Source organism: Prionailurus viverrinus, chromosome A1 (genome assembly GCF_022837055.1).
Source record: "Prionailurus viverrinus isolate Anna chromosome A1, UM_Priviv_1.0, whole genome shotgun sequence".
Taxonomy (NCBI): Eukaryota; Metazoa; Chordata; class Mammalia; order Carnivora; family Felidae; genus Prionailurus; species Prionailurus viverrinus.
In genome coordinates this window covers 101593094-101619859 of record NC_062561.1, presented here as the reverse complement: position 1 = coordinate 101619859, position 26766 = coordinate 101593094, and the positions used below count along the sequence as shown (strand labels likewise).

At 41.4% G+C, this 26766-nt stretch overlaps 1 protein-coding gene across 1 annotated transcript in view; it reads right to left on the bottom strand.

Annotated features, from left to right (window-relative positions):
* SNX24 (sorting nexin 24) overlaps positions 1–26766 on the bottom strand; it is a 159549-nt gene that overhangs the window by 54452 nt on the left and 78331 nt on the right. The window contains exons 2-3 of the mRNA XM_047875941.1: positions 16754–16837; positions 4276–4380 (exon numbers count right to left, since the gene is read on the bottom strand). Coding sequence (XP_047731897.1) covers positions 4276–4380; positions 16754–16837 — 189 coding nt within the window. The remainder of the gene's footprint in view (positions 1–4275; positions 4381–16753; positions 16838–26766) is intronic.

Sequence of the window (26766 nt, the reverse complement as noted above, 5' to 3'; positions counted from 1 at the left end):
ACACGATGTCAATTTTAATAAATGTTTCATGCACTAGAGGAAGAGTTAAAAATATAATACTCTGGTCCACCAGACTACTGGCCCAAGGGAACATTGTACTATATTGTACATGTTCAAAAATCAAATGAGGGGCAGGCTAGTCAGGTAATCGGGTCCTCTGACTATAGCATTCTGCAAGTGCTTTTTGACAAACCCCACACCAGCTGTGGACTGTTTTCTCTAAATGAACTTTTCTTTAAGGCATTTCTTTCTGGCTGAGATTATCCTTAGTCTTGATTTCTATGGGTCACTTGGATCTCTAGCTCCCAACACTCACTGCAGAGTTAACTGTTGTTCCCTCCTTATGAATAAGATGAAAACGTAAACTGCTGTTGTTCTTAAGTAAATGACATGAGATGTGTGTCCCTTTCTCAGAAACATAAATCTCACATTACTGCAACAAGTGACGCATGAGAAATACGCATGAAAAGTCTTTGTCTACACCCGGCCAGCTTGCGATTTCACACTGCTACTGAAGAACGGAGAGGGACCCGCCCATTCGACCAGTCTCAGATAAGAAGAAAATGAGGCCAGGGCGGAACCTCAACCTTGCCCACTGTTTGTTTTTCTTTTCTGGAAGAGTATGGATCTTTATTTCTGACATACTGAAATTTTGCCAGCTGTGTCCGAGCCCTGGAGGGCTTCTATGGGTCTCTGGGTTCTGCCCTCGGGGCACCTGGTCTATTTAAAGGCTCACAGCCTCCAGCCGGGGAAAATGTTCAACTCTTTTTCCTTTGATTATTTCCTCCCCTACTTTTGTATTTTCCCCTCTCCCTTCTTTCTGGGACTCTGCGACGTTAGACCTGGTTAGGCCCTCTATGTGTCTTGTCTTTTGTTGCAGAGTAGGTGTACCTGTACTTTATGGAACAATTTCACAACCAGAGAGAAGCTATGGAACTTTTCCAGTTGGAAGACACAATGAATCCTAAGAATTCTTTTTTTCTTTTTTACTTTTTTTAATGTTTATTCATTTTTGAGAGAGAGAGAGGGAGAGACAGAGCATGAACAGTGAGGGGCAGAGAGAGAGGGAGACACAGAATCTGAAGCAGGTTCCAGGCTCTTGACATGGGGCTCGAACTCACAAACCATGAGATCATGACCTGAGAGGAAGTTGGATGCTTAACCGACTGAGCCACCCAGCTGCCCCTGTAGGATTCTAAATAATCAAGTTATAGATTTTAAAAACTCCCAATCTATCAATCTATCAAGGGAGATGGGGGTAGGTAGTTAAATAAATTGCGAAAGTTTATGATTATAAGGACATTTCTTTTACAATTATTAATATAGCCTTAAGTAAAACTATGTCAAGGCTGAAAAATTAGAAACTCTACAATGCAGCTTGAAAAGAGCCTCCTGAGAGTTAAGAAACTAACATTTCAGGCCATCTCATTAACTAATAAATTCCAGGAAGTGAGGCAGGTTTTGTAACCATACTACACCTCAGTTTCTCCATCTCTAAAATAAAAGAGCAGTGTGGGCCACCTTAGGGAATGGTGTTGCACTCACCCATGGTCCAGAATGTACTGGTTGATCTCTGGACAAGTGTTTTCTGTGGCCCTCTCAAAGGCTAATCTGCCTGTTCCACGGGTGGGAAAGTGAGGCCAGACAGACAATCATGAACGTAAATGAAGGGCAGGAGGCAGGTTGGACTAGGTAACGTCTAAGGTCACAGTGAGCTTTAGATGCTCTGACTTGGGCTATAATACTCTCTCAGGTTTATGGGCCAGAAAAGGGCCAGTTCATGAAAAGACTGGCCTACTCCTTTTTTTTTTTTATAAGTTTATTTATTTATTCTGAAAAAAAGAGAGACAGAGCGAACAAGTGAGCACAAGCCGGGGAGGGGCAGACAGAGAGGGAGAGAGAGGAACCCAAGCAGGCTCTGCACAGTCAACACAGAGCCTGACATGGGGCTCAAACTCATGAACCGTAAGATCATGGAGGCTGTCTTACTCCTCAAGAGGCTTACGTACCACAAGTTATCCCAAAATGATGCATAACCCAGGGTTTTCATTTCACTTGGGACAGATAAAGCATTCCCACTCATCTTTCCAACTTCCACCTAGCTCCCACTGCCCACAAAGACAATCAGGTAGAAAAGGGAGAAGAGAAAGCTCCCTGCAACTCCTTGGAGACTGAAGTGACAAGAAAACGAATATTAAACTCACAACAGGAACCAAGCCCTTTTGGTCCCTCAACCACATCTTTCAAGCCCCATTTCTGAGAATAGAAAATTCCAAGCCCAATTTGAGAGTCACTGTAAACTCCTCTCGGTGCCAGCTGATTTTATCTGCATATTTATATTCAAAGTACAAACAACTTAAAATGTTTACACTAAGTAGTAATGGAAGTCATGTGTCAAAGACAATGGGAGGAAAAAGAGGAAAGCGTTCTTCACAACGAGAGCTTGAAGATATACAATATCCGTGGAAAATCTGGCTTATGAGTAAGAATGCACTGTTTACCTATTCCATTTAATTACAGAGAACATGACTTTCTACCCTTTGCATACACAATGTCTAAAGTCTCGTGTTTTGGTTTTTTGCTTTGGTTTTGCTCTGCAATGCTGCCAGAAACTTGGGAACACTCACAGCTCCATGTACAGAGTCCCAGGGAACACAGCCACACATGTTCCTGTCCTTTGTGGTCCCCCTTTCCTTTAATCTCCCACTTTCAGGGAGAGGCAGTGAAAACCGCCATCCCAAAGGAAGAGAACAAAAACAGTCAAGACAGCCCTCCTCAGATGATCGCAAGGTCTCCAGCATGTCAACTCTCCTTGGAGAACACCATCAAGACCAAGAAAACTATGCAAGGCCACCAAGAGGCTCTTGGCATCTCTCCAGTGGGAGAGAGTCATCTGAAGCGTGAAGTGACAGCGTATCCTCCCCTTGTAACCAAGAGCGATTCAGGCACAACCACCCAGAAAAACTCTGTCGTGGACACTGGGTCCTGGCTTCCCAGAGCCTCCAGCTACCTGCCTGCACAGAAGCCACCCTAAGATTAAAGCTTACAGGGGTTACAAGGTATTATTCATAAAAAGAAAAGTAACAGCCGCTGTTTCTGTGATGTAACATGTCTCCGACGGATAGCTCATCACGGCGAATCCATAACCCTCAGGTGAGGTCCAGCTCTGCTCTTCCTTATCTTCCCAGCTATGCTCACCTGGGTCATTCCCATGCATCTGCCTGTCAATTGTTCAGTGTCCTGGCTGAACACCCGACCTGTGCCATCCCTGCACCTGCCCTGTGTGGTTCTCTTCGGATTAATGACTACATGAAATATTCATCTGAGGCCTTTAGCCTTTTATATTTAAAAACAGAGAGAAGTTGGCACTGCTCTATCTTTTCTTTTGCTTTTCCTGTCACTTAGGACAAGCGTTTTTCTTTCTTCCCTCAATAGTTCCACTTGCTCCTCTCAGCTGCAGAAAAGAGCCTCCTATCGCATTCTTTCACAAGCACACATTCTAATTTTCAAAGAAGCCGACACTTCATCAGAGGCAATTAATTTTTATGCACTTGTTCTCAACTTGATTCCATATATGGACTGGCCAGGCCCAACAAAAATTCAGTTTCTCTATGTCTTCAAAACCCAAAACTAAAGGCTAGGAATGCCATGAGAAAGCAATAAATCTTGGAAAGCAAACAAAAAGCAAAAAGTAATTCACAGAGCTGAATTAAAACATGGACAGATTTGCTTTACATCAGTTTTTACCTTTATACTAAATTTTCACTTCCTCGATCCAGAGAACCAATGACAAATACAACTTCGTTAAAGCTAAAAGGACCAACTGACAACATATTTTTAATTTTAAACTTTCTTTACTTTAATCTAGAATGTCTGACTGTTGATATATTTTGCATCTCACCCAGAAGTTCTGACAAAAAAAATATCGAGACATAAATTTATTTAAACTGCATTTTATTGGGGCGCCTGGGTCGCGCAGTCGGTTAACCGTCTGACTTCAGCCAGGTCACGATCTCGCGGTCCGTGAGTTCGAGCCCCGCGTCGGGCTCTGGGCTGATGGCTCGGAGCCTGGAGCCTGTTTCCGATTCTGTGTCTCCCTCTCTCTCTGCCCCTCCCCCGTTCATGCTCTGTCTCTCTCTGTCCCAAAAATAAATAAACGTTGAAAAAAAAAAAAATTAAAAAAAAAAAAAAAAAAACGTTGAGAAAAAAATTAAAAAAACAAAACAAAACAAAAAAAACTGCATTTTATTGACCGAGGATCTAAACGCATCTTACCTGTAAATATGTTTCCAAACCTTGTCGTCGTTGCTCCAAGACTTTTGGGACCCAGTTCCTGACATGTTTAGAAGGGATTTCTGGAGTTTTTATACATTTCTTAAGCTATAAAGATAGAAACAAACAAAAATACAGAAAAATGTCTCAATTATAAAGACATTATTTGAGGGGGAAAGGCAGTAAAAGAAAATGAGCCACAACTATCTCCAATAAAAAAGATACAAGAAAGTATAATTACAGTGAAATTTCGGTAACAAATTCTTTACTTGGCTTTCCTAAGTGTTTAGGTTTCGGGATAAGCGTTTTATGGTTTTGGTAGATTTTGCTATGCTTGTATATCACTGAGTATTTCAGACTGGATTACTTTTTTCCAAAAAATTAAAAGCTCAGTAAATGCATTATAATGGAGGTAAAGACATTTATAATCTTTTTAAATTTATTTTTTAACGTTTATTCATTTTTGAGAAACAGAGAGCACAAGCAGGGGAATGGCAGAGAGAGGGGGAGACACAGAACCTGAAGCCGGCTTCAGGGTCTCAGCTGTCAGCACAGAACCCGACGCGCGGCTTGAACTCACAACGCGAGATGGTGACCTGTGCTGAAGTCGGACACCCAACCGTCTGAGCCACCCAGGCACCCCTATAATTTTCAAAATCAATTAATATAATGAAATTTTGCTCAGAAGAAGTAAAGTCTTTCTACATATTATTTCACATAAAAAAGCAAAATAAAATGCAATGTTTCTAACTATCTCGCTGGAAATGACACGTAAACTAGACCAAACTACTTGGAGAGTTTCTCAAAAGGTCTACGATAGAGTGAACTTAAGTTTTTTAAAACAGAGAGACTGATCCTTCCAATGCTCCTAAGATTTAGGTCCAAATTCTGTTCATGAAAAATCACGGTTCTCAGCTAAGCCTTTCTGGGCAGCAGTTTTAAGGGACAACATATATAAAGAAAAATTCTACTGGAACCTGAGTTAGCGCTGCCTGCGGGAGACTCATCCTATGACATCAACATCCTAACCTGTGAAGGTCACCTTACATGGCCAGGTACTTTGCACAGGGGTCTTAAAATGGAACAATTCCCCTCGACTATCCAGGTGGGCTCAGTGTAATAATAAGATGCCCGATGAGAAGGAAGCAGGAGGCTCCGACTGAGAGAGAGCCTGGAGGATGCCACGTGGCTGGCTTCATTGACAGAGGGAGGGTCGAGAGCCCAGGGGACCTCGAGAAGCTAGAAGGAAAGGGAATGGACGCGCCCCTCCAGCCTGGGGATGCCTTGATTTTAGCCCAGGGAAACTCGTTGTGGACTTCTGACCACAAGAAGAATGAGAAAATAAATTTCTGTTGTCTTAAGCCCTCAGTTGGTGCTAACATGTTAGAGCAGCAATATGAAACCAACACACAGACTCAAATGGAATGAAGTTTAATGTTCTAATTAAAAATTTGGAAACCCTGCTGAGACTGTGTAGCGGGAAGCCAGACCCGGTGTTGGAAGTTAAGAATATACAGATTAAAGGGGCACCTGGGTGGCTCACTTGGTTAGGCGTCTGACTCTTGACTTTGACTCAGTCATGATCTCACACTCTGTGAGAGCGAGCCTTGCATCGGGCTCTGAGCTGACAGCGCGGAGGCTGCCTGGGATTCTCCGGCTCCCTCTCTCTCTCTGCTCCTTTCCAGTTCTCATACACACTCTCGCCCTTGCTCTTTTGTTTTCTCTTGCTCGCTAAGATATAAATGAGTAAATAAACAATAAAAAAAGAAAAGAATGTGCAGATTACGACCTGCTGAGTAAGGGGCATACGTCCTGAACACCTGAGCTCCCACTTTGGGGAAACGGACCCTATGGGCTTGCTGTGAATGAAGGCAAGGTTTCACTACACCCGCGGAGAGGAAAGAAGAGTCAGAAGACTTGTCAGAGACCCCAGAAGTGGGGGAGGGGTGGCAGGTCAGGAACAAGCAGGAGACAAGACAGCAGGGTGACAAGCACCTATCACTGATCACTTTCAGCTGGTCAGGACTGAGGTCACCAAATTTCCGAGGGCTTGACTCCAAATGGTTATTTTAAAAGGTGCCAGGAAAGCCAAGTGGGAATGTATGGAGGGAATCCTGAACTCAGGTCCTTACCTAAATGTCCGCACTCTGGGTGTGAGCAGGGTTATCATACTGTAAAATGCCTAGACAGCAGCCTAGGAAATCACAATTGTCTTTCAAAGTTTCAAAAACTCAGATAAACAAGTTTTTCTCCTCACACATTGCTCCTTTTTTAAAAAAAAATTTTTTTAATGTTTATTCGTTTTTGAGAGACAGAGACAGAGAGAGAGAGAGAGAGAGAGAGAGAGAAAGAGAGAGAGAGAGAGAAAGTGGGGGAGGGGCAGGGAGAGAGGAAGACACAGCATCCAAAGCAGGCTCCAGGTTCCGAGCTGTCAGCACAGAGCCTGTCATGGGACTCGAACCCACCATCGAACTGTGAGATCATGACCTGAGCCAAAACTGACTCACCCAGGCGCCCCCATATCATTTTAAATGGGAAGCTTAGTGAATGTCTTGAGCAAGGGCATGACTTAATATAAATTCACTTTAAGGAGGTCATGAGAGATTCCATAATCAAGCAGCACTATAATGGGGCTCTTTTTCCTGACAGAAACGCGAAGCACTCCTGGAGCGACAGCCGCTGTACTGTAACCAGAAGAGTGAAAGGCGCGCGCTAAAATAAAGACGGTAAAGCAGAAAGACCAGAAGGAACTTGGAATATGGATAACTGCGGAATTGCAACATCAACTTGGAGCATCTGCTTTCAGTTTTGTTGCAATGTGAGAATCTTCTCTCACCTGGTTAAGAAACCTAATCAAGTTCCTAGTATATCCAATGAAAAATACTCCTGGCACAAAGGAACCCATTGTCTAGTTTTGGTGATTCTAAGTCTCAGATGCCCCCGAGGCACTCACAGAGAGATAAGATGTAGGCAGGGGGAAAGGAGTCTAGATCTAGGCATCAGAATACGTTAAGTGGTACTGAGAACCATGAAACTAGATGACGTGACAGTGGGGTGTTTCTCTGTTGGCACAGATGGGAAAAAACTGCTGTGATGGCAGAATCTGAAGACAGCTCCCAAGATCCCTGCCCCTTAGTGCATGTGTGCCTACATAATCCCCTCCCATGGGGTCATATGGGATCAGTGAATGTGGGCAGGACAGCCGTTCCTTTGATGAGGTGACCTTTTATGAGACCCGGTCCTAGCACACAGACTCATGGCTTTGCCTTGTTCCAACCACATGCCATAGATGCTGAGAGCTACCCTTGGCCAAAAAATCAGCAAAAAAAAAAAGGGGGGGGGCCTCAGCCCCATGAGAGCAGTAAACCTACTTTCACCTAAACAAGCTTGGAAGAGGACCCTGAGCCCCAGATGGGACCATAGCCTTGGCCACACCTGGATGCCCACCTGGTGAGACCCTAAGCAGAGAACCCAGTACACCTGTGCCTGGACTCGTGCTCCAGAGAAACTCCCAAATGATACAGTTGTCTTGTTTTAAGCTGCTGAGTAAGTGGCAGTTCCTTACACTGCAATGGGACATGGCTACAATGGCAGAGATCTCTGATTCTGAGAGGCAGGGCAGAGAAGCAGGCAGGCACTGAGCAGGGGGTGAAACCGCACCTTCAGACAAGAAAGGGCTCCAAGAAGCGGGCACAGTCCGACTGCCCAGCCAGGCTGGGGAAGTCAAACAGTGGGTAAGGAGGGAGTAGGAAGGGATAGAGCAGAGCCTCCATTTTCAAGGAATTCTACCAAGAAAGGAGAGTAATGTGGGCAACATGGGAGGGAAGCAGGGAGGCAAAGGTATTATGTTAAATGGGAAACACTAGCACATGTTCATTTATTTTTTTTATTTTTATTTTTTTTTTTTCAACGTTTATTTATTTTTGGGACAGAGACAGACAGAACATGAACGGGGGAGGGACAGAGAGAGAGAGGGAGACACAGAATCGGAAGCAGGCTCCAGGCTCTGAGCCATCAGCCCAGAGCCTGACGCGAGGCTCGAACTCACGGACCGCGAGATCGTGACCTGGCTGAAGTCGGACGCTTAACCGACTGCGCCACCCAGGCGCCCCTCATGTTCATTTATTTATGAGACTGATCCAATACTGAGGAACAAGGGAGAGAGAGAGAAACCATTTATGATTGTATGGGAATAAATATGTATCTCATCTCTACACCATTTGAGGTATTTCTCAAACAGAGACAAAGCCAAAATTGCTCAAGTATTCTGTGGTAATAAATTTATTCGGTTACAATTTAAACCTCAGGAAACTTCCTTTAAAATTGTTGAATCGTGGGGCGCCTGGGTGGCTCAGTCAGTGAAGCATCCGACTTCAACTCAGGTCATGATCTCGCAGCTTGTGAGTTCGAGCCCCACGTCAGGCTTGGAACCTGCTTCGGATTCTGTGTCTCCCTCTCTCTCTGCCTTTTCCCTGCTTCAGATTCTGTGTCTCCCTCTCTCTCTGCCCTTTCCCTGCTCACTCTCTCTCAAGAATAAATAAACATTAAAAAAAAAAAAAAACTGTTGAATCGTGACATTTCTTACATTGTAAAATAGAAAATCAACTCCATTATCTGTCTCTCCTTTTTTTTTTTTTTTTTAAATCTTAAAGATAGAGTACTGAAAACACTTTTCCTTTTTATTTATGTCAGGAGTGTGGAGGAGGCCGATCATCATAGCTGCGGGGATCTGTGACAGCATTTGTAGGTGAGTAATGAATTGCTTTAGATGAGGAGAGACAAACCCAAGACAATATGTTTCCAGCAGGGCTCAGCTGCTCACAAGATAAATACTCCTCTGCCACTCCATGGGATGATTAACTGTTCTGGCCATGCTGCGTCCGGCCACACGGCCTTTCTGATCCACACGGATAGCCACCAGATTCCGTGATACTGAAGGCACAATCCCCTCTGCCTGGAGTCATCTTTTTATTTTTATTTTTTTAATTTTTAAAAGGTTTTTGTAAGTAATCTCTATGCCCAACGTGGGGCTCGAACTCACGACCCCAAGATCAAGAGTCGCACGCTCCAGCGAGTGAGCCAGCCAGGCACCCCACCCTTTCCTCTTTATACCATTCAAAGAGTTTACTCAGACTTTCCTCCACACAGATGTCCCACATATTCACTGGTGATAGTGCCAATCTTCCAGAGAAAGGAACACAGATACTTTCCCAAGCACCTAAACAAAGAGCTGGATATGTGACAAAAAGGTTAAGGAAAGAAGTGAGGAGCCTTTGGGGTAAAATTCAACCTTTCCCTCCACCTCGGTACCCGTCCGTCCTCAGGGTTCCCTCTAGAAGCACTACATGAGGCGCTTTATTCCTGGTGTGACCCCATATGGCAGCTTCCGGTTCTTTTGAAATGTGTACTTCATTAATTTAAATATAAGAATGTACTATTTTATTCAAGCCAAAAGTAGGCATAACAAGAATGAGGACAGTTAATTTCGTAACAAACCAGCACCGTATTTCCCTGAAACCTCTGGGCCGGAACGGAAAGTGAACAGCTGAGAAGGCATGTAAAATATGCTCCCCAGTTGGCCATGCAGGGCAGGACTTTCTCCGCACGCCCGTGACCGTGGGCCTGGGGAGGCAGAGCTGTTCTCAAGGACCACCATGTAAAGTGGCAACTTGCTTGTCTACAGGAGATGCGGGCAGGTGCCACTGGAGCACAGGGGAAACTCATACAAGCCTAAGGCTCTTCCCATCACCGCCGGGCCTCAACAGTAGGGAGGAATCCCCATAACTTTTTTTTTTTTTAAAGATACGAGGCTAAGAGTGAACAGAGAGGAACAAAGTGGGGGCCCGCTTGGGTTGCAGTGTGGTGTGCGTGCTGGTCCCATCTGGGACTACACAGCTACAAAGGAATTACTCGTGTAACCTGGGATGGAAATTACAAGAAACTCAACTCCCACAATCGAAATGAGTTTTTTAGCCAAAACATTCCTCCAGTTAATTCATAAATATGCAGAATGTCCTCCAAACATCCCATTTGCCGACTACTTATTTAATGCCTAATACGTGCCCAACACTAATAGGCAGGGAGGAAGATATGAAAGATAAGATACGGTCCCGATGTGTATAAAACCCCCAAAAAAGTGTCTTCTAATTAGACAAGACTTAGAGACAAGTAAATTTTAATGATCTCTTACATGCTTTAAATTTAAGCAGAAACGTCTACTCTAAAGGAAGACGAGGAGGTGCCTGGCTGGCTCAGTCAGTACAGTATGTGACTCTCGATCTTGGGGTCATGAGTTTGAGCCCCACGTTGGGCATAGAGATTACTTTTAAAAAAAATAAAATAAAATAAAGGAACAGCAATTCCAAGAACAAAGACCTGAGGGAATAAAAGAAACTCCCAGGAAAGAAGGAGAACGTGAAGTATTTCAGTTTGGTTTGAACAGATCAGAACACAGAGGGAAGGCCATTCAGCATGGCAAAGACAGACAGCGATCTTCTTACACGAGGGTGAGTGGGGAGACTAATTGGCTGCCACTGCTGTTTTCTCATGAGAAAGTAAGAAATAAGGTCAACTAGAAAAGGAGTTTGTGGTTGACAGACTAACGGTCCCCTCCTGCAAAAGATGTCCATGTCCTGACCCTTAGAACTTAAGGCTGTGTCACCTTACCTGGCCAAAGAATGGGCTTAAGTCAAGCATCTTGAGCTGGAGACATTATCCTGGGGTATGCAGGTACAGCCAATGGAATCTCAAAGGAGAGGCGGAAGTGTCATCATCAGAGAGGGTAGAGGCAGAGACAGCAGAGGTGATGATAGAAACAGAACCTGCAGTGACCGACCATACTGCTGGCTTTGGAGATGGAGAGGCCACAAGCCACAGACTCTGAGCAGCTTCTGTAAGTGAGAAAAGGTGGGGAAACGATTCTCTCCCAGAGCCTCCCAGGGGGAACGCGGCCCCGCCGATGCATAATAAATGCGTGTTGCTTTAAGCCACTACATTTGTGATGACTAATCCTACCAGTAATTGGAAACTAATAGAGAGTTTAAGATAAGTGGTCGTGAGGGTCAATGTCCATGCTACGGTTGACAACACCGACCCATTTCAATGTGTTTGCGCCACAGAATGATGAAAATGGTGCTTTAGGGAAACTGATCTGTAGCAGAGAAAGAATCAGAAGACAAGGATCAGAAATTGCTAAAGCAATACTTAGACAATTAGTAAGACTCTGGCTTGGGAGGGCAAAAGAGAAGAGGAAAATTAAATGGTGCACATTATAGAAATTTGGAAGACTGAATCAACGGGACTTGGTGACGCTCTGAACACAGGAGGTAAGAGAAACACAGGTTAAGACCCCTGAGGTTTCAAACCTTGTGGCTTCAGTGCACCTGATAGGCAGAGGGTGGGTGAGGAGGGTTGTCTAAGAGATGCCTCTAAAAATATAAACACACAATAGGAACTGTCAAACTTCAAAAGGCACTGAGATCACCTGGGATCCTGATTTAAAGGGCAGATAACTGGGGTGCCTGGGTGGCTCAGTCAGTTGAGCATCTGACTCTTGATTTTGGCTAGAGCCATGATCTCACGGTTCGTGAGCCCCACATGGGGCTCTGCACTGACAGCGGGGAGTCTGCTTGGGATTCTTTCTCTGCCTCTCTCTCTGCCCCTCCCTGACTCATGCTCTATCTGTCAAAATAAACAAACATTTTTAATAAACAAATAAATAAAAATAAAGGACGCATTACGGGGCTCCATCACGGAGATTCTAACTCAGCATGTCCCGGTAGTACACAGAATCTTCACGTCATTCAATACTGTTCTGTTACAGATGGTCCAAGGTGCACACTATGAAAAATACCAATCTAGAAAAGCTAAGAGAAAATGGAAGCAGATACTCATCACCACTCTGGAAGAAATGACTACTATTCAGAATCTGAGAGAGTGAAAATTGACATAACAGATAACATACACATTTAAAGCTTTTGTAAATTAAAATCAATATCAGGGCCAAAAGGTCCTGTGTGAAAAGTACTTTCAGCAAATGGCTAAAATTTTATTAGCAGGCCACACAAACTAACGGGTAAAAATAAATCAGACTCTAGTAGATAGACCAGTCAAAAAAAAGGGAATACAACTTCTTTTTTTATTTTTATGTTTCTTTTTTTTTTTGAGAGAGAGACAGACAGAGCACAAGCAGGAGAGGGGCAGAGAGAGGGAGACACAGAATCTGAAGCAGGTTCCAGGCTCTGAGCTGTCAGCACAGAGCCCGATGAGGGGCTCGAACCTAAGAATGGTGAGATCATGATCTGAGCTGAAGTCGGATGTTTATCCCCATTGAGCCACCCAGGCACCCAGGGAATACAACTTTTAAACAAACTTAAGACACACCAATGAAAACAGCAACAAGGCAACATACATTGTTTGCTAAAGTAAATAAATATAATTTTGGGGGGTAATATTCAAACACAATGAGATTTTGTGGTACTTTCCAATGTGCTGGCTGCATTTTGGCTGGCTGCTATAACCATTCTGAAAAGAAATTTGGTAGGATATATGCAAATCCTTTGACAGAGAAAGCTTCTTTTTGCAATCTAGCATAAGGAAACCACCCTGAATATGGAAAATATTATATCTAATGAAAGCCATCAATAATTGGAAGTTTACCATATGATGCACACACAATGTCATTTAGTTTGTAAAATAATCCTATGACGTTAGTACTGTAATTATTCCCATTCTCCAAATGGGGAACGTGAGACACAGAAAGATCTTGTAACTTGCTCCATGAACTTGACAGCCAGGAAGAGGTAAAGGCAGACTCAGGAAAATTCTGCTTCCAGAGCCTACACACTTAACTTCGACACCGTAATTACCACCATGCAGGAACATGGTTAGCCCAGCAGCATTTGCTTTACTAAAAAATTCAAGAAGAGAGAGGCACATGGCTGGCTCAGTTGGAGTAATCGACTTGATCTTAGGGTTGTGATTTTGAGCCACACGTTGGGTAGGGAGAATGCTTAAAAATAAAATCTTAAAAAACAAACAAACAAACAAAAACTTCAAGAAAAGAAGGAAAACAGCCATTATGGTAGCAGAGTAGAAATATGTGTGGGTAACAATGGGTTATTTACCCTGTCCCCAAACCTCCTGCAAGGTTTAGCTTTATGGTGTGAAAAAAATGAAAAAAAAAAAACACCTTTTGAATGTTCCCCCAAAATAGAAAGAAATCCTGAGAAAAGTGTAAACGAATGGGATAATGTTTTTGTATAGGGGCGCCTGGGTAGCTCAGGTGGTTAAGTGTCTGACTCTTGATTTCAGCCCATGCTTCAGGTCACGATCTCCATGGTTCATAACTTTGAGCCCTGCACTGGGCTATGTGCTGACAGTAACGGAGCCTGCTTCAGATTCTGGGTCTCCCTCTCTCTCTCTGCCCCTTCCCTGCTCTCTCTCTCAAAATAAATAAACATCAAAAAAATTTAAAAAATAAAATTATAAAAAAAACAATTATTAAAGTTTTGGAGAAGTGATAATCATTAAGAACTTTCTTTAGACAACCAGATGAACTGTGAAATGGGTAACAGTCTCACCTTCTGCCTCAAAATTAGCCTGACAATAAGCCAGGAAGCATTTTTGTCTGAGGCACACAGAAGAGCTATGCCCCTGTTATTCTAAAGAGGCAAAGCACCTGTTAATAGCTCATTTATCATTTTATTTTTTTTTATTTTTATTTTTAAAAAAAATTTTTTTTTCAACGTTTTATTTATTTTTGGGACAGAGAGAGACAGAGCATGAACGGGAGAGGGTCAGAGAGAGAGGGAGACACAGAATCGGAAACAGGCTCCAGGCTCTGAGCCATCAGCCCAGAGCCCAACGCGGGGCTCGAACTCACGGACCGCGAGATCGTGACCTGGCTGAAGTCGGACGCTTAACCGACTGCGCCACCCAGGCGCCCCTCATTTATCATTTTAGAATTAACTTGGGGACACTGGCCAAACACTTTTAACAAGTGAGAAGGAAAAGTAAAATTTCGGAAAAACCAGGACACTAGCAGCACAGCAAATTGCACACAGCGCAGAAATAGTTGAGGATTGCAAGAAAACTACATAATAGACTTGACTGAATTTAAAAGGAAAATATTTTCGATAAAAATGTAACAGCCAAGGCGCGCTGGGCTGGCTCAGTCAGTGGGGCGTGTGACTCACGATCTCAGGGCTGTGAGTTCGAGCTCCGTGCAGGGTGCACAGATCGCTTAAAAATAAAATCTTAAAAAGAAACAGCACTCGGAACACATCACAGAATTCAAATACGGAAATTGGGGTATCAAAATGTAATAAAAAGGTCAAGTTGTACCACAGGCAGCAGCAATCAGTAGAGCTTGTGGATTCTGAGTAAATTTTTGGCTGATTTCAATCCTTAACACAGTTGTAGACTCAAGATGACAGATTTCTGTTTTTTGCACACACTACTACCACGATCTGTCCTTAACTAGCTTCTATGGTAACCTTTTAGCCAAATCTAATACGATCGCAATGGGGCAAGTAAATCCGTAACTAAAACTCTACCTCACAAAGCCATTTTTATCTCTATGTACCAGCCAGGATGTTTTAAACACACAAAATTGAGACGTTTGAGAATTTTTACTCTCTCAACTCTGGTAGGCCTGATTATATGATTGTAAGAATAGCTAACCTTCTTAACCGAAATGCAGAAATTGAGACAAGAATCCCAGAAAACCCAGGAATTTTTTTCTGACTCTGAGTATCTAAGAACTGCCTATAATCACTGGGGAGAAAATAAAATCCTGTTCGAGAAGAGCATGGGGGGAACGACCCTGCACTGGTTAGAAGCACGGCAGGTTCTCGCTCGGGGCGGGCCTAATTGGCAGTCACCCAGCTGTGCCTGGTGTGGAGCTGCTCCTGGAATATCTGCTGGGGACAGCTGGGTTGTGTCGAGGTCATGGTGAGCTAGGAGGTTAGGAAGGCAGCCTGCATGTGACAGGCGCCCTAGTCCATACCCTGGGCATCAGAGGCTGAGCAGGGGGGCTGAGATCTGGTTTTAATCTTAGCGTCAGAATTTATTGCAGGAGGTGCCCAGCAGAAATCTCCCTGGGATCTGCTTCCGTGAAAAACAAGCAAACAAAAACAGAAGCCCTCGCGAAGGCACGGAGACCCAGACTCCAGGTTTGTTCCTCTCTCAGACTCCTAGGTTGGAGCTTTCCTAAAAGCTAACAGCAACATCTGGTTTAAATCTGTACCCACCTGCATTCTTTCTTTTGGAAGTGAATCTGGATTTGACAAAATTTTAATTGAGGAATGACTTTTATGTTATCCCCTGCCATCCTAAGAGAAAAGTGTACAGAGGGAAACAGTTTCACTGATTTTTCAATAATATCCTGGTAAAGTTCATACTGAATACTCCATTCTCTTGACTTAAAAAAAAAAGTGGGGAAATTCACTTTAAAAAAAAATAACCAAAGAACTTTTAATATAGAGTAAGCACACTGTCACATGATTTATGTACTGATAATTTCCAGAACATTTAAGAGGTCTTTAATAAAATTAAAAGAATAGACTCTCTTTCTTAACATATTCACTTAGTATCTTCCCATCTAACTTCTTAGCTAATAAAGTAACAGAAGTGAAGAAAATGAATTATGGCATACATTTACCTGTGTGTGCATATTCATGCATGTGTTTATATACTCATATATACATGTATATATACATGTGTATACATATATATACATATATATACATGTATATACATATATATACATATGTATATACATGTATATATATGTATATATATATACACACACACACACATACATATTAAGGTAATGTCAGCACCCCAAAAATAATTTCTAGCCTGCAAAACATCAAATTTTGTCAGAAAATAAAAAGTATTCACTCTTCTCTTCTTTATCATTTCTCCCCAAACTCAGCCACTCCTTTTGAATTCTTGTTTCTTTTATCTCAGACTTTTAATGAAATGAATCCAAGAACTCGAACGCCAGTCTTACAAAGTGGCCTTTGCAATTCAAAAGGATCGTGCATGTTCTCCGTTTACATTCTCCCCAAATGCTCCTGGACACATGTGACATGCATATTACTTTTCCAGATACCTGTAAGTTGATTTTAATAAATTTCTCCCTGTAAAGTCATCATTTGCTTCTTTCTTTCCTCTTTGTAAAGCACATTAAGTGTATTGCATGGATGAAATAAGGCCTCAGTCTTATTCTTTGTGAACCTATAACACCCAAAGAGCTTACGCCCTCACATCTATTTATGTAAAAGACCTTAACAGAAAACCCACCTACTCAAAAAGCACACCTTTAAGGGACTGAATAATTTATTTTAAAAGGAAACCTCAGTCATGACAAAAGAAACTGTATGGTTCCAGGAACTGTTAATGCTCTCAGAAAACACAGAAAACAGTCTTAACCTTACAGCATCTAACATACAAGGAAAAAGGGAAAAAAAGTTACCTTTTTGTGCAAGGCATGAAATTCGCTGTACCTTTTTTCAACAAAATGTTTTCTTCCATTCATTAGTACTTCTATCTTAAACACCTAAAGAAAAGAAATTTAAAAAAAGATTAATTCCACCAGTTCAAACCCCTCAGTTGTCTGATGTGGTAAGTTTGTGACCATGATGTATTTCATCCCTTTAATTACAGTAGCTGAGCCCCCAAAACCCAGAAGGCTCAGGAGACCCTGTTCCAACAGCACTGATTAATGAGCATTCCAGCCAAATGCTTTAGTTAGTACCAAGTGAGGTCTCCCTGTAACGTGTCTAAAAACAACAGAAACTTAAATGCATTCGGATGCTCCTTAAACTTTTTAAATCAGAGCACATTCCTCCCTTAAAATTATTTCACCAATGAGTATGATGGTATTGAAACAAATTGTCTGACAACAGAGAGAGTCTGGCAGACACAGCAGGCTGGAGCATTCCATTACGGGTGGGTATTTCGACGCCCGGCCATGCTGTGTCACCTAGAAGACAATCAGGCAACCAGCAGTGCATTTTAGGTTAATTTCTTCCTAACCTGCATATTCATCTCTAGCCTCAGCTGGGCTTATTCCACTGTTTGCAAAACAGGGAAAAGGTAGTAAAGGCTCATTTTCCCTGCATGATGCCAGTGACAGCTTGCGTTCCTACCTCCAGAAGGTTGAAAGGCCAGAAGAAAAGGCTCTCTGGGTGCGCTAATTAGTAGGCACTAACATGACATTTTCTTGATTCTTAGGTCATTGGGGTCAAGACTGGGGAACAAGGGATGAGAGATACTGTGAAATCCTCATGAAAACACAATGTTAAGGTGGGGTGGGGGAAGGATGCTTGGCAAGAATGGAAGAGAAGGTGATCTGTTATTTTCAAGAGTTTGTCTTGAACTCCTGTTCTGCTGAGCGAGATGTGGTCAACACCAAGATGAAGGAACACGGTTCAAATACTTAGTAAGCCTATTTCCTCTTTCAGTCACCCTTCTGGAAAAAGCTAAACTTGAGGTCACAAGACACGAAAGAGTGTTAAAAGCATGCTTACTTTAACCCTAAAGAAAACTACTTAACGGTAGCACATGAAATATGAGGTCACAATGCCGTGATTATGAAATCAGATCCCCTCTGGCTCTGTATTTCTACCTTATATGTATTACTTATTTGAAAAGACAAAATTAAATCACCAAACATAAAATATTTGTATATTTGTACTTCTTCGAATCAGAAACAAAGTCGTCTGTTCCTTGACTCCGTTTAAGAAACGTGTTTTTATCAAGCAAATGGTAAATATTTATGAATTTAATCAATATTTTATACTAACATTTGGTTTTTCAGGAAACCTCCCCAAATATACTTTTCTTTGGTCAATTAGTGAAAATAGAAACTATTTTCTTCTCAAAACATATCCATATGCTTCAAAGTCTCATATATATGTATATTATTTTTTTTAGAAAAAAAAATTGGTCACTAATTCAATAAAGAAAATTCTTTTCCTTCAAAGATGCTGCCAGGAATCCGATGAGGAATACACCCTGAGAAACACAAACAGAAGAAGCACAGCTCCCATGTCCGGGCTTGGTTAATAGGATGCAGAATCCCTTTCTAGTGTCAGGTCCCAGAGTTAAAGCAGGACAGTGTGGAGGCAATAAAAGTAGTTTCCATCTGCTGAACTGCATGAGACAATTGAAGTTATATTCTGAGTCCAGTTACATGAGGCTTCATCGCAAAACCTACCATGGTAGATAAAGAACGGAGGGGTTGGTGGAGGGAGGTGGGTGGGGGGTGGGCACTAAGGAGGGCACTTGTGATGAGCACTGGGTGTTGTATGGAAGTGATGAATCACTGTATTTTACTCCTGAAACCAGTATTGCACTGTATGTTAACTAATCAGCATGTAAACAAAAATTTGAACACCCAAACAAAAAAATACCACTTTAATTGGCATGTTTGCTGCTGGATACACAGAAGGAGAGTGTTGAAGACTCACAAAGGCTCAACCTACTGGGCCAGCCCTCAGGGTCACCCCTCTTGAAGGCCAGGGATAAGACACATCATACAGTGGCTGCCTCATGGAATGTCATCCCTTCTATCGACCAGATGGCTCCATTACTAAGTTCCACAGTTACTTTTCAGTCAGTCAGTTCAGCGGGGCGTGAGGGTGTGGGTGGGTGGCGGGGCAGGTGGACATACATACACACACACACACACACACACACACACACACAGACACTGTGTGTGGTACATTTTCACGCCACTATTTTTACCGTGTTGCCATTTAAAAAACGTACAATATACCTAATATCGTTAGGGGTTTTTCTTTTAAATTCTGGGAAAATATCTTGGAAAGGAAGTTGGTTAATCAGAATTTCCAGTACGATGTGAAGAAATGGCATCAATGTCATAAATCTTATTTTTCTGCGGGCGCCTGAGTAGCTAAGTCAGTTGAGCATCCGACGTGGGCTCAGGTCATGGTGTTGTGGTTTGTGAGTTGGAGTCCTGGGTCGGGCACTGTGCTGACAGCTGGGAGCCTGGAGTCTGCGTGGGATTCTGTGTCTCCCTCTCTCTCTGCCCTTCCTCCACTTGCAGGTGTGTGTGTGTGTGTGTGTGTGTCTGTGTGTGCATGCGCTATCTCTGAAAAATTAACATTAAAAAAAAATTTATTTAATCTTATTTTCTTGAAATCCATGGCAGCATCCCCCCACCCCACTCCTTTTTTAAAAAGAGTTTCTGATACATGTTGTCCCTGCTGCCTGGAAAATCTTTTTCCCTGCTTTGTTTTCCTGGCAAACTCCTCAAGGCTGTTACCTGCCTCTAGGGTTGGGACAGCACAGGCAGAGGCTGGGAAAGCAAAAGCGTAGGATTTGTTTGATTCGCTCATGTCTTTAGCAGATATTTACTGAGGGGCTTGAGGGACTACAATGTACCCAAGGGTTGCTCTAGGCTCTGAGGATTCAGCAGTGAACAAAAGGGACAGGAGCTCAGGCTTCACGGCACATACAGCCTATCTGGTGAGGAAGGCTGACTATAAACACATGAATGAATATGGTGAGGTCAGGAAATAAGCACGTGAAGAACAAGGCATCAGGGTAATGAGACAGAACTGAACAGGGTGCTGTTTCAGACAGCATGCTCTGAAAAAGGTGAGAGCTACAACATCTGGAGAGAAATACCAGGAAAAAAGGTGAATGTGGCTGCCTCTGGAATTTCAGACTAGGAGTAGGTGGACAAGGACTTTTTTTTTAATTTCTGCTTAAAAATTAAAAAAAAAATTGTTTTTAATGTTTATTTTTGAGAGAGCCGAAGCGAGTGAGGGGGGGGGGGAGAGAGAGAGAGAGAGAGAGAGACCCAGAATCCAAAGCAGGCTCCAGGCTCTCAGCTGTCAGCACAGAGCCCGACACAGGGCTCGAAGTCACAAACCATGAGATCACAACCTGAGCCAAAGTCAGACGCTTAACTGACTGAGCCACCCAGGCGCCTCTCCCGCAATTTTTTAAAGTTAAAGTCTAGGGCGGGGTGATTTCCACTTCTGTTCAAGATGGCGTAACAGGGAGTAGACTGACCCTCCCATGTGGAACAACTCAAAACTGGGCAAAATATGTGAAAAGATGGCTCTCAAGACATTAGACACGAGGAAATGAAGAAAAGTGAGACACAAAAGAAACAAAAAGGAGCCCTATGGTTACCCCAAACAGAGCCCTGAGGTCCCCCGAGTTAGGGTGCAGTTGGTGGGTGTGAGGGGAAGCAAGTCCTGAGGACAGGATGCTGGACAAGACTGAGGTGCACAGAGAGGACTCCTGTGACCTGCCAGTGGTCTCTCCCTCCAACATTCAGCCGAATCCTCCCCAACACAAGGGATTGGACACGTTTACCAAAGGGATGGGAAGACACAGTGCTCAGAGCTGACAGACAACTGGGCATACAGCCTGTCCCCAAACGTCAGGGTAGAAAACCTCATAATTCATGAGACACTAGTTAGAGTTCTCAAAAAGGTCTTGCCTCAGCAGTGGGACAAAATTAACTGTAGACTAAAGGCTCTTTTAGTGCGGCATTAAAAAACAAACAAATAAAACAAACAAACAAAAATCCCAAAAAACAACATTAAAGGCAATGCCTAGAGAGTACGAACTGTTTCCAAGTAACTTAACCACATGCCAAGACAAAGCTCAAGAATATTTTTAGGAATATAAAAATACTAGTACCCAACAAGATAAAATTTACAGTGCCTGGCATCCAATCAAAAAGAAGCAGGAAGATACAATCATAATAAGAAAAACCAATCAAGAGAAATTGATGTAGAAATGAAAAAGATGATAAAATTAGTAGACAAACGGATTAAAATCATTATTATAAGGTAATTTATTATATTTAAGTATCCAAAGGAAAGGTTGAGCACATCCATGGAAGATAATAAAAACACACACAGCAAGTCTGGGTTCCACTGATGAAATCAACAATGTCTTTGATTATCACAAAAATACAATGGATGGGATTTACAGCAGATTAGATACAGCAAAAGAAAAGGTAAGTGATCTTAAAGATCCACCAACAGCAACTATGCCAAATGAAAAAGAGAAGGGGAAAAAAACTAAAAAACAAAGCTTCAGGAAACCATGGAACATCCTGAAACAGCAGAATGTATGTATACTTGGAGTCCCCACAGGAGAGGAGAGAGAGGAAACAGGGCTGATGGAAAAGACAAATGAATTTAAAGAAATCACGACCAAAAATTTTCCAAATTGGATGGAAACTATAGCCCCAAAGACCCAACAAGATCAATGGATCCAACTACAAGAAACATGTGAAAAATAAAAAATCTAAGGCAAATCATAACCAAATTCTTTAAACCCAGTAAGAAACAGAAAATCTGAAAAGCAGCCAGAGGAAAAAAAAGAGACATTAAGTAGAAAATAAAGGTCAGTCTGATACCAAATTTCTCAAGTATTTCTATAAATAACCAAATAAGAGTGATTCAATGCATATATGCTCATTTTTACTTTTAACGTTTTATTTATTTTTGAGACAGAGAGAGACAGAGCATGAACGGGGGAGGGGCAGAGAGAGAGGGAGACACAGAATTGGAAGCAGGCTCCAGGCTCTGAGCCACCAGCCCAGAGCCCGATGGGGCTCAAACCCACGGACTGCGAGATTGTGACCTGAGCTGAAGTCGGACGCTCAACCGACTGCGCCACCCAGGCGCCCCTATGCTCATGTTTTTAAACATCATAGAAATATGTGCTACGTGAAGACACCTGGCAGGGACAGGAATGGTGATATCTTGAGGTCTTTACCCTCAACCATTTGGAGGCTATGCCCCTGTCAATGGAATCAGACCAATGATCTATATAAAAAGCATACAACTCTGCAGAGTACAAGGTGCTTTTTTTATATTACCTCCTCCTACCAGGCTCTGTGCTCACACTACCCCCTCGATCTCTTTATACTGTGGTTCCAAATGTTAGCTTGTATGGTTTTTTCTAAAAAAAACACACACACACACACACAAAAAATGTACTGATGGGGGAAAAGTTTCAAAAAGTTCAGACTGTAAACTTAAAAGTAGAAGTTTCTTACAGAAGACACTTGTATAAGTCCTTGCCAATTCAAGAGGGATCTCAAATATCCTTTCAGAAGTTGTCTGCATACATATAAGTTCTGTAGGTACCCATGTATATAGAAGCTGTTTTATTCTCTTACACACTGGAGCCCCATCACACAGTTGCACTACTTCTACTATTTTTATTTTTTACCTTATTTATTTAATACATGTTGAACATCTTATCAGCACATTTTGAAATACCTAATTCTCTAATGGCTACACAGTACTCCTACGTATAACTGTTACCATACTTTAATTAGGACTCTGAGGCAGATACTAAGTTACGTAAGTACTAAGGTACTAAGTTACAGTACAAGTTACTGTACTGTACAAGTAGAGTACTAAGTTACTGTACTATTCTGTCCCATATTTATTGTGTTTATATATGTATATGTTTATATATGTGTGTCTATATGCATGTTTATGCAGTTGACCCTTGAACAGTGCAGGGGCTAGGGGAACCAGCCCTCTCCACCCCCCATGCAGTGAAAAACCTTATATAACTTCTGATTCCCCCAAAACTTAACTACGAATGGCCTACTGTTGACTGGAAGCCTTCCTGATAACACAGTTGATTAACATATATTCTGTATGTTATGTGTACATTATACACTGTATTCTTATAATAAAGTAAGATAGAGAAAAGAGTATGTTAAGAAAATCATAAAGAAGAACAAATATGTTTAAAGTACTATACTATATTTATTAAAAAAAAAAAATCCAGATATAAGTGGACCCATAGTTCAGACCCATGTTGCTCAAGGGCCAGCAGTATACATTTAGGTATATATGTACATATATATATATGTATATATATATATATATATATATATATATATACATATATAAAATAATGTATATATTATATATGTACCTATACACGTACATATATTATACATATTATATATAACATAATACATAATATACAATGTGTGCATTATGTGTATCTATATTATAAATGTGTTATATAACATTATATAATCCACATTATATGTATATGTGTCATTATATATGTACACATGTATGTACATATGGAATATACGTATATTTTATAACATATGTACATATATTTTATATGTATTAATATATTCCTTATTTCGGTAAACAGACTTACACACAGAGACGAACACAAGATAAATTACCAAAAATTTTGCCAAATTTGCCCCCACTTATATTTACTAAGTTACAAACCTGCTAAAAAGATATGGAATATATGGAATACATATAATACATATATATATTATATGTACATATATAGAGAATATGGAATACGTAGATACAACTTTAAAGACACTATTTCCATTGCTAAGTATGGTATGATTACATATTAGAGGCAATTTTCTTCCTTTGTGATAGTATCTCTGAAATTAAACTGAAGTCAAGGATAAAATATTTCAAAATTTGGGTGTACACCGATTTTCCAGGAACTTATTTTAAGAAATAAAATAAACTTTGGCACAAAAAGAGACACATAGACCAATGGAATAGAATAGAAACCCCAGAACTAGACCCACAAACATATGGCCAACTCATCTTTGACAAAGCAGGAAAGAACATCCAATGGAAAAAAGACAGTGTCTTTAACAAATGGTGCTGGGAGAACTGGACAGCAACATGCAGAAGGATGAAACTAGACCACTTTCTCACACCATTCACAAAAATAAACTCAAAATGGATAAAGGACCTGAATGTGAGACAGGAAACCATCAAAACCCTAGAGGAGAAAGCAGGAAAAGACCTCTCTGACCTCAGTCGTAGCAATTTCTTACCTGACACATCCCCAAAGGCAAGGGAATTAAAAGCAAAAATGAACTACTGGGACCTTATGAAGATAAAAAGCTTCTGCACAGCAAAGGAAACAACCAACAAAACTAAAAGGCAACCAACAGAATGAGAAAAGATATTTGCAAATGACATATCGGACAAAGGGCTAGTATCCAAAATCTATAAAGAGCTCACCAAACTCCACACCCAAAAAACAAATAACCCAGTGAAGAAATGGGCAGAAAACATGAATAGACATTTCTCTAAAGAAGACATCCGGATGGCCAACAGGCACATGAAAAGATGCTCAACGTCACTCCTCATCAAGGAAATACAAATCAAAACCACACTCAGGTATCACCTCACGCCAGTCAGAGTGGCCAAAATGAACAAATCAGGAGACTATAGATGCTGGACATGATGTGGAGAAACGGGAACCCTCTTGCACTCTTGGTGGGAATGCAAATTGGTGCAGCCGCTCTGGAAAACAGTGTGGAGGTTCCTCAGAAAATTAAAAATAGACCTACCCTATGACCCAGCAATAGCACTGCTAGGAATTTACCCAAGGGATACAGGAGTACTGACGCATAGGGGCACTTGTACCCCAATGTTTATAGCAGCACTCTCAACAATAGCCAAATTATGGAAAGAGCCTAAATGTCCATCAACTGATGAACGGATAAAGAAATTGTGGTTTATATACACAATGGAGTACTACAGGGCAATGAGAAAGAACAAAATATGGCCCTTTGTAGCAATGTGGATGGAACTGGAGAGTGTGATGCTAAGTGAAATAAGTCATACAGAGAAAGACAGATACCAAATCGTTTCACTCTAATGTGGATCCTGAGAAATGTAACAGAAACCCATGGGGGAGGGGAAGGAAAAAAAAAAAGAGGTTAGAGTGGGAGAGAGCCAAAGCATAAGAGACTCTTAAAAACTGAGAACAAACTGAGGGTTGATGGGGGGTTGGAGGGAGGGGAGGGTGGGGGATGGGTATTGAGGAGGGCACCTTTTGGGATGAGCACTGGGTGTTGTATGGAAACCAATTTGACAATAAATTTCATATATTGAAAAAAATTAAAAAAATTAAAAATTTTTAAAAAATTTTAAAAAAAAGAAATAAAATAAACTTAAGCTAAAGAAAGACTTAACCCATATTCCAGGTTGAACAGTCTCTTGCCTTCAGAAATTTGTACTCTACAAAGTTATTCACTTCCAATGAAAGCAAAAATAAAGCTTTTCCTTTAACATGCTAAAAGTATCTAATAACTTAAAACCTTCCAAATACAGATGGGGACTGTATACACAAATAAAGCTTACAGTCCAGTGTTCCAAGTTGTCTGGGTTACAAAATTGTTATGCTGAGGGGCTCCTGGGTGGCTCAGTCAGTTAAGCGTCAAACTTGGGCTCAGGTCATGATCTTACAGTTTGTGAGTTCAAGCCCCACGTCGGGTTCTGTGCTGACAGCTCAGAGCGTGGAGCGTGCTTTGGATTCTGTGTCTCCTTCTCTCTCTGCCGTCCCCCACTTGTGCTCTGTCTCTCAAAAATATATAAATGTAAAAAAATAATAATAAAAATTGTTATGCTGAGAACATGAGATACACACAAATGGCAAGTACCTGCTTCAAATATGACTTTTCTTATATATGTTTTAATACTTGCTCAGTTAGAAAAACATGGCCCAAATATTAACTCAGGGTTGAAGTCAACTCTGGGTTTGAAATATTTTTTTTAATGTTTCATTATTTATTTTTAGAGAGAGATTGTATGTGTGAACAGGGCAGGAACAGAGATAGAGGGAGAGAGAGAATCCCAAACAAGCTCCACACTGTCAGTGCAGAGCCCGATGAGGGGCTTGATCTCATGAACCACGAGATTATGACCTGAACCAAAATCAATAGTCTGACACTTAACCAACTGTGCCACCCAGATGCTCTGAAATATTCTCTTTCTTGACTTGAATGAGCAAGAAAGAAAAAATAAATTTAAGCTTTCTTTTTATAATGTTTATTTTTGAGAGAGACAGAGACAGAGTATGAGTTGGGGAGGAGCAGAAAGAGAGGGAGCCACAGAATCCGAAGCAGGCTCCAGGCTCTGAGCTGTCAGCACAGAGCCCAACACAGGGCTTGAACTCATGCACAGCCAAGTCATGACCTAAGATGAAGTCGGACACAACTGGCACCCCAAGAAAGATAAAATTTAAAAGGTTGTTATTAACTTTAAAAAATGACATCTCTAAAAAAGCCATTAATTGTGTGCCTGTTGGGGGCCTGGCTTATAGCAGGTATGAATTCACCCGACAGTTTTTTATGAGTGAAAGATGGTACTAAACCCTCTAATTATAAATGACTATGATATTCAATGACTAAGTACACAATTCAATAATGCTTGTATAAAAATTTAATTTGTTCTTATTCCGAACCTTCAATCATATTTCCTCTAAGATGCCACAGTAATGAAGTGACAGACATTATTAATTTAATTGTACTATATTTGGCTGCAGAAAACTGCTAATAACTGTTCTCATGCCTTTGAAAATATGTAAATTTCATACATTTTAAAGTATTTTGAGAAAAAGATGCAGTTTCAAATAAACTACTGCTTAAGGAATAAGAAGAATTCTCTAAATAATTGCCAC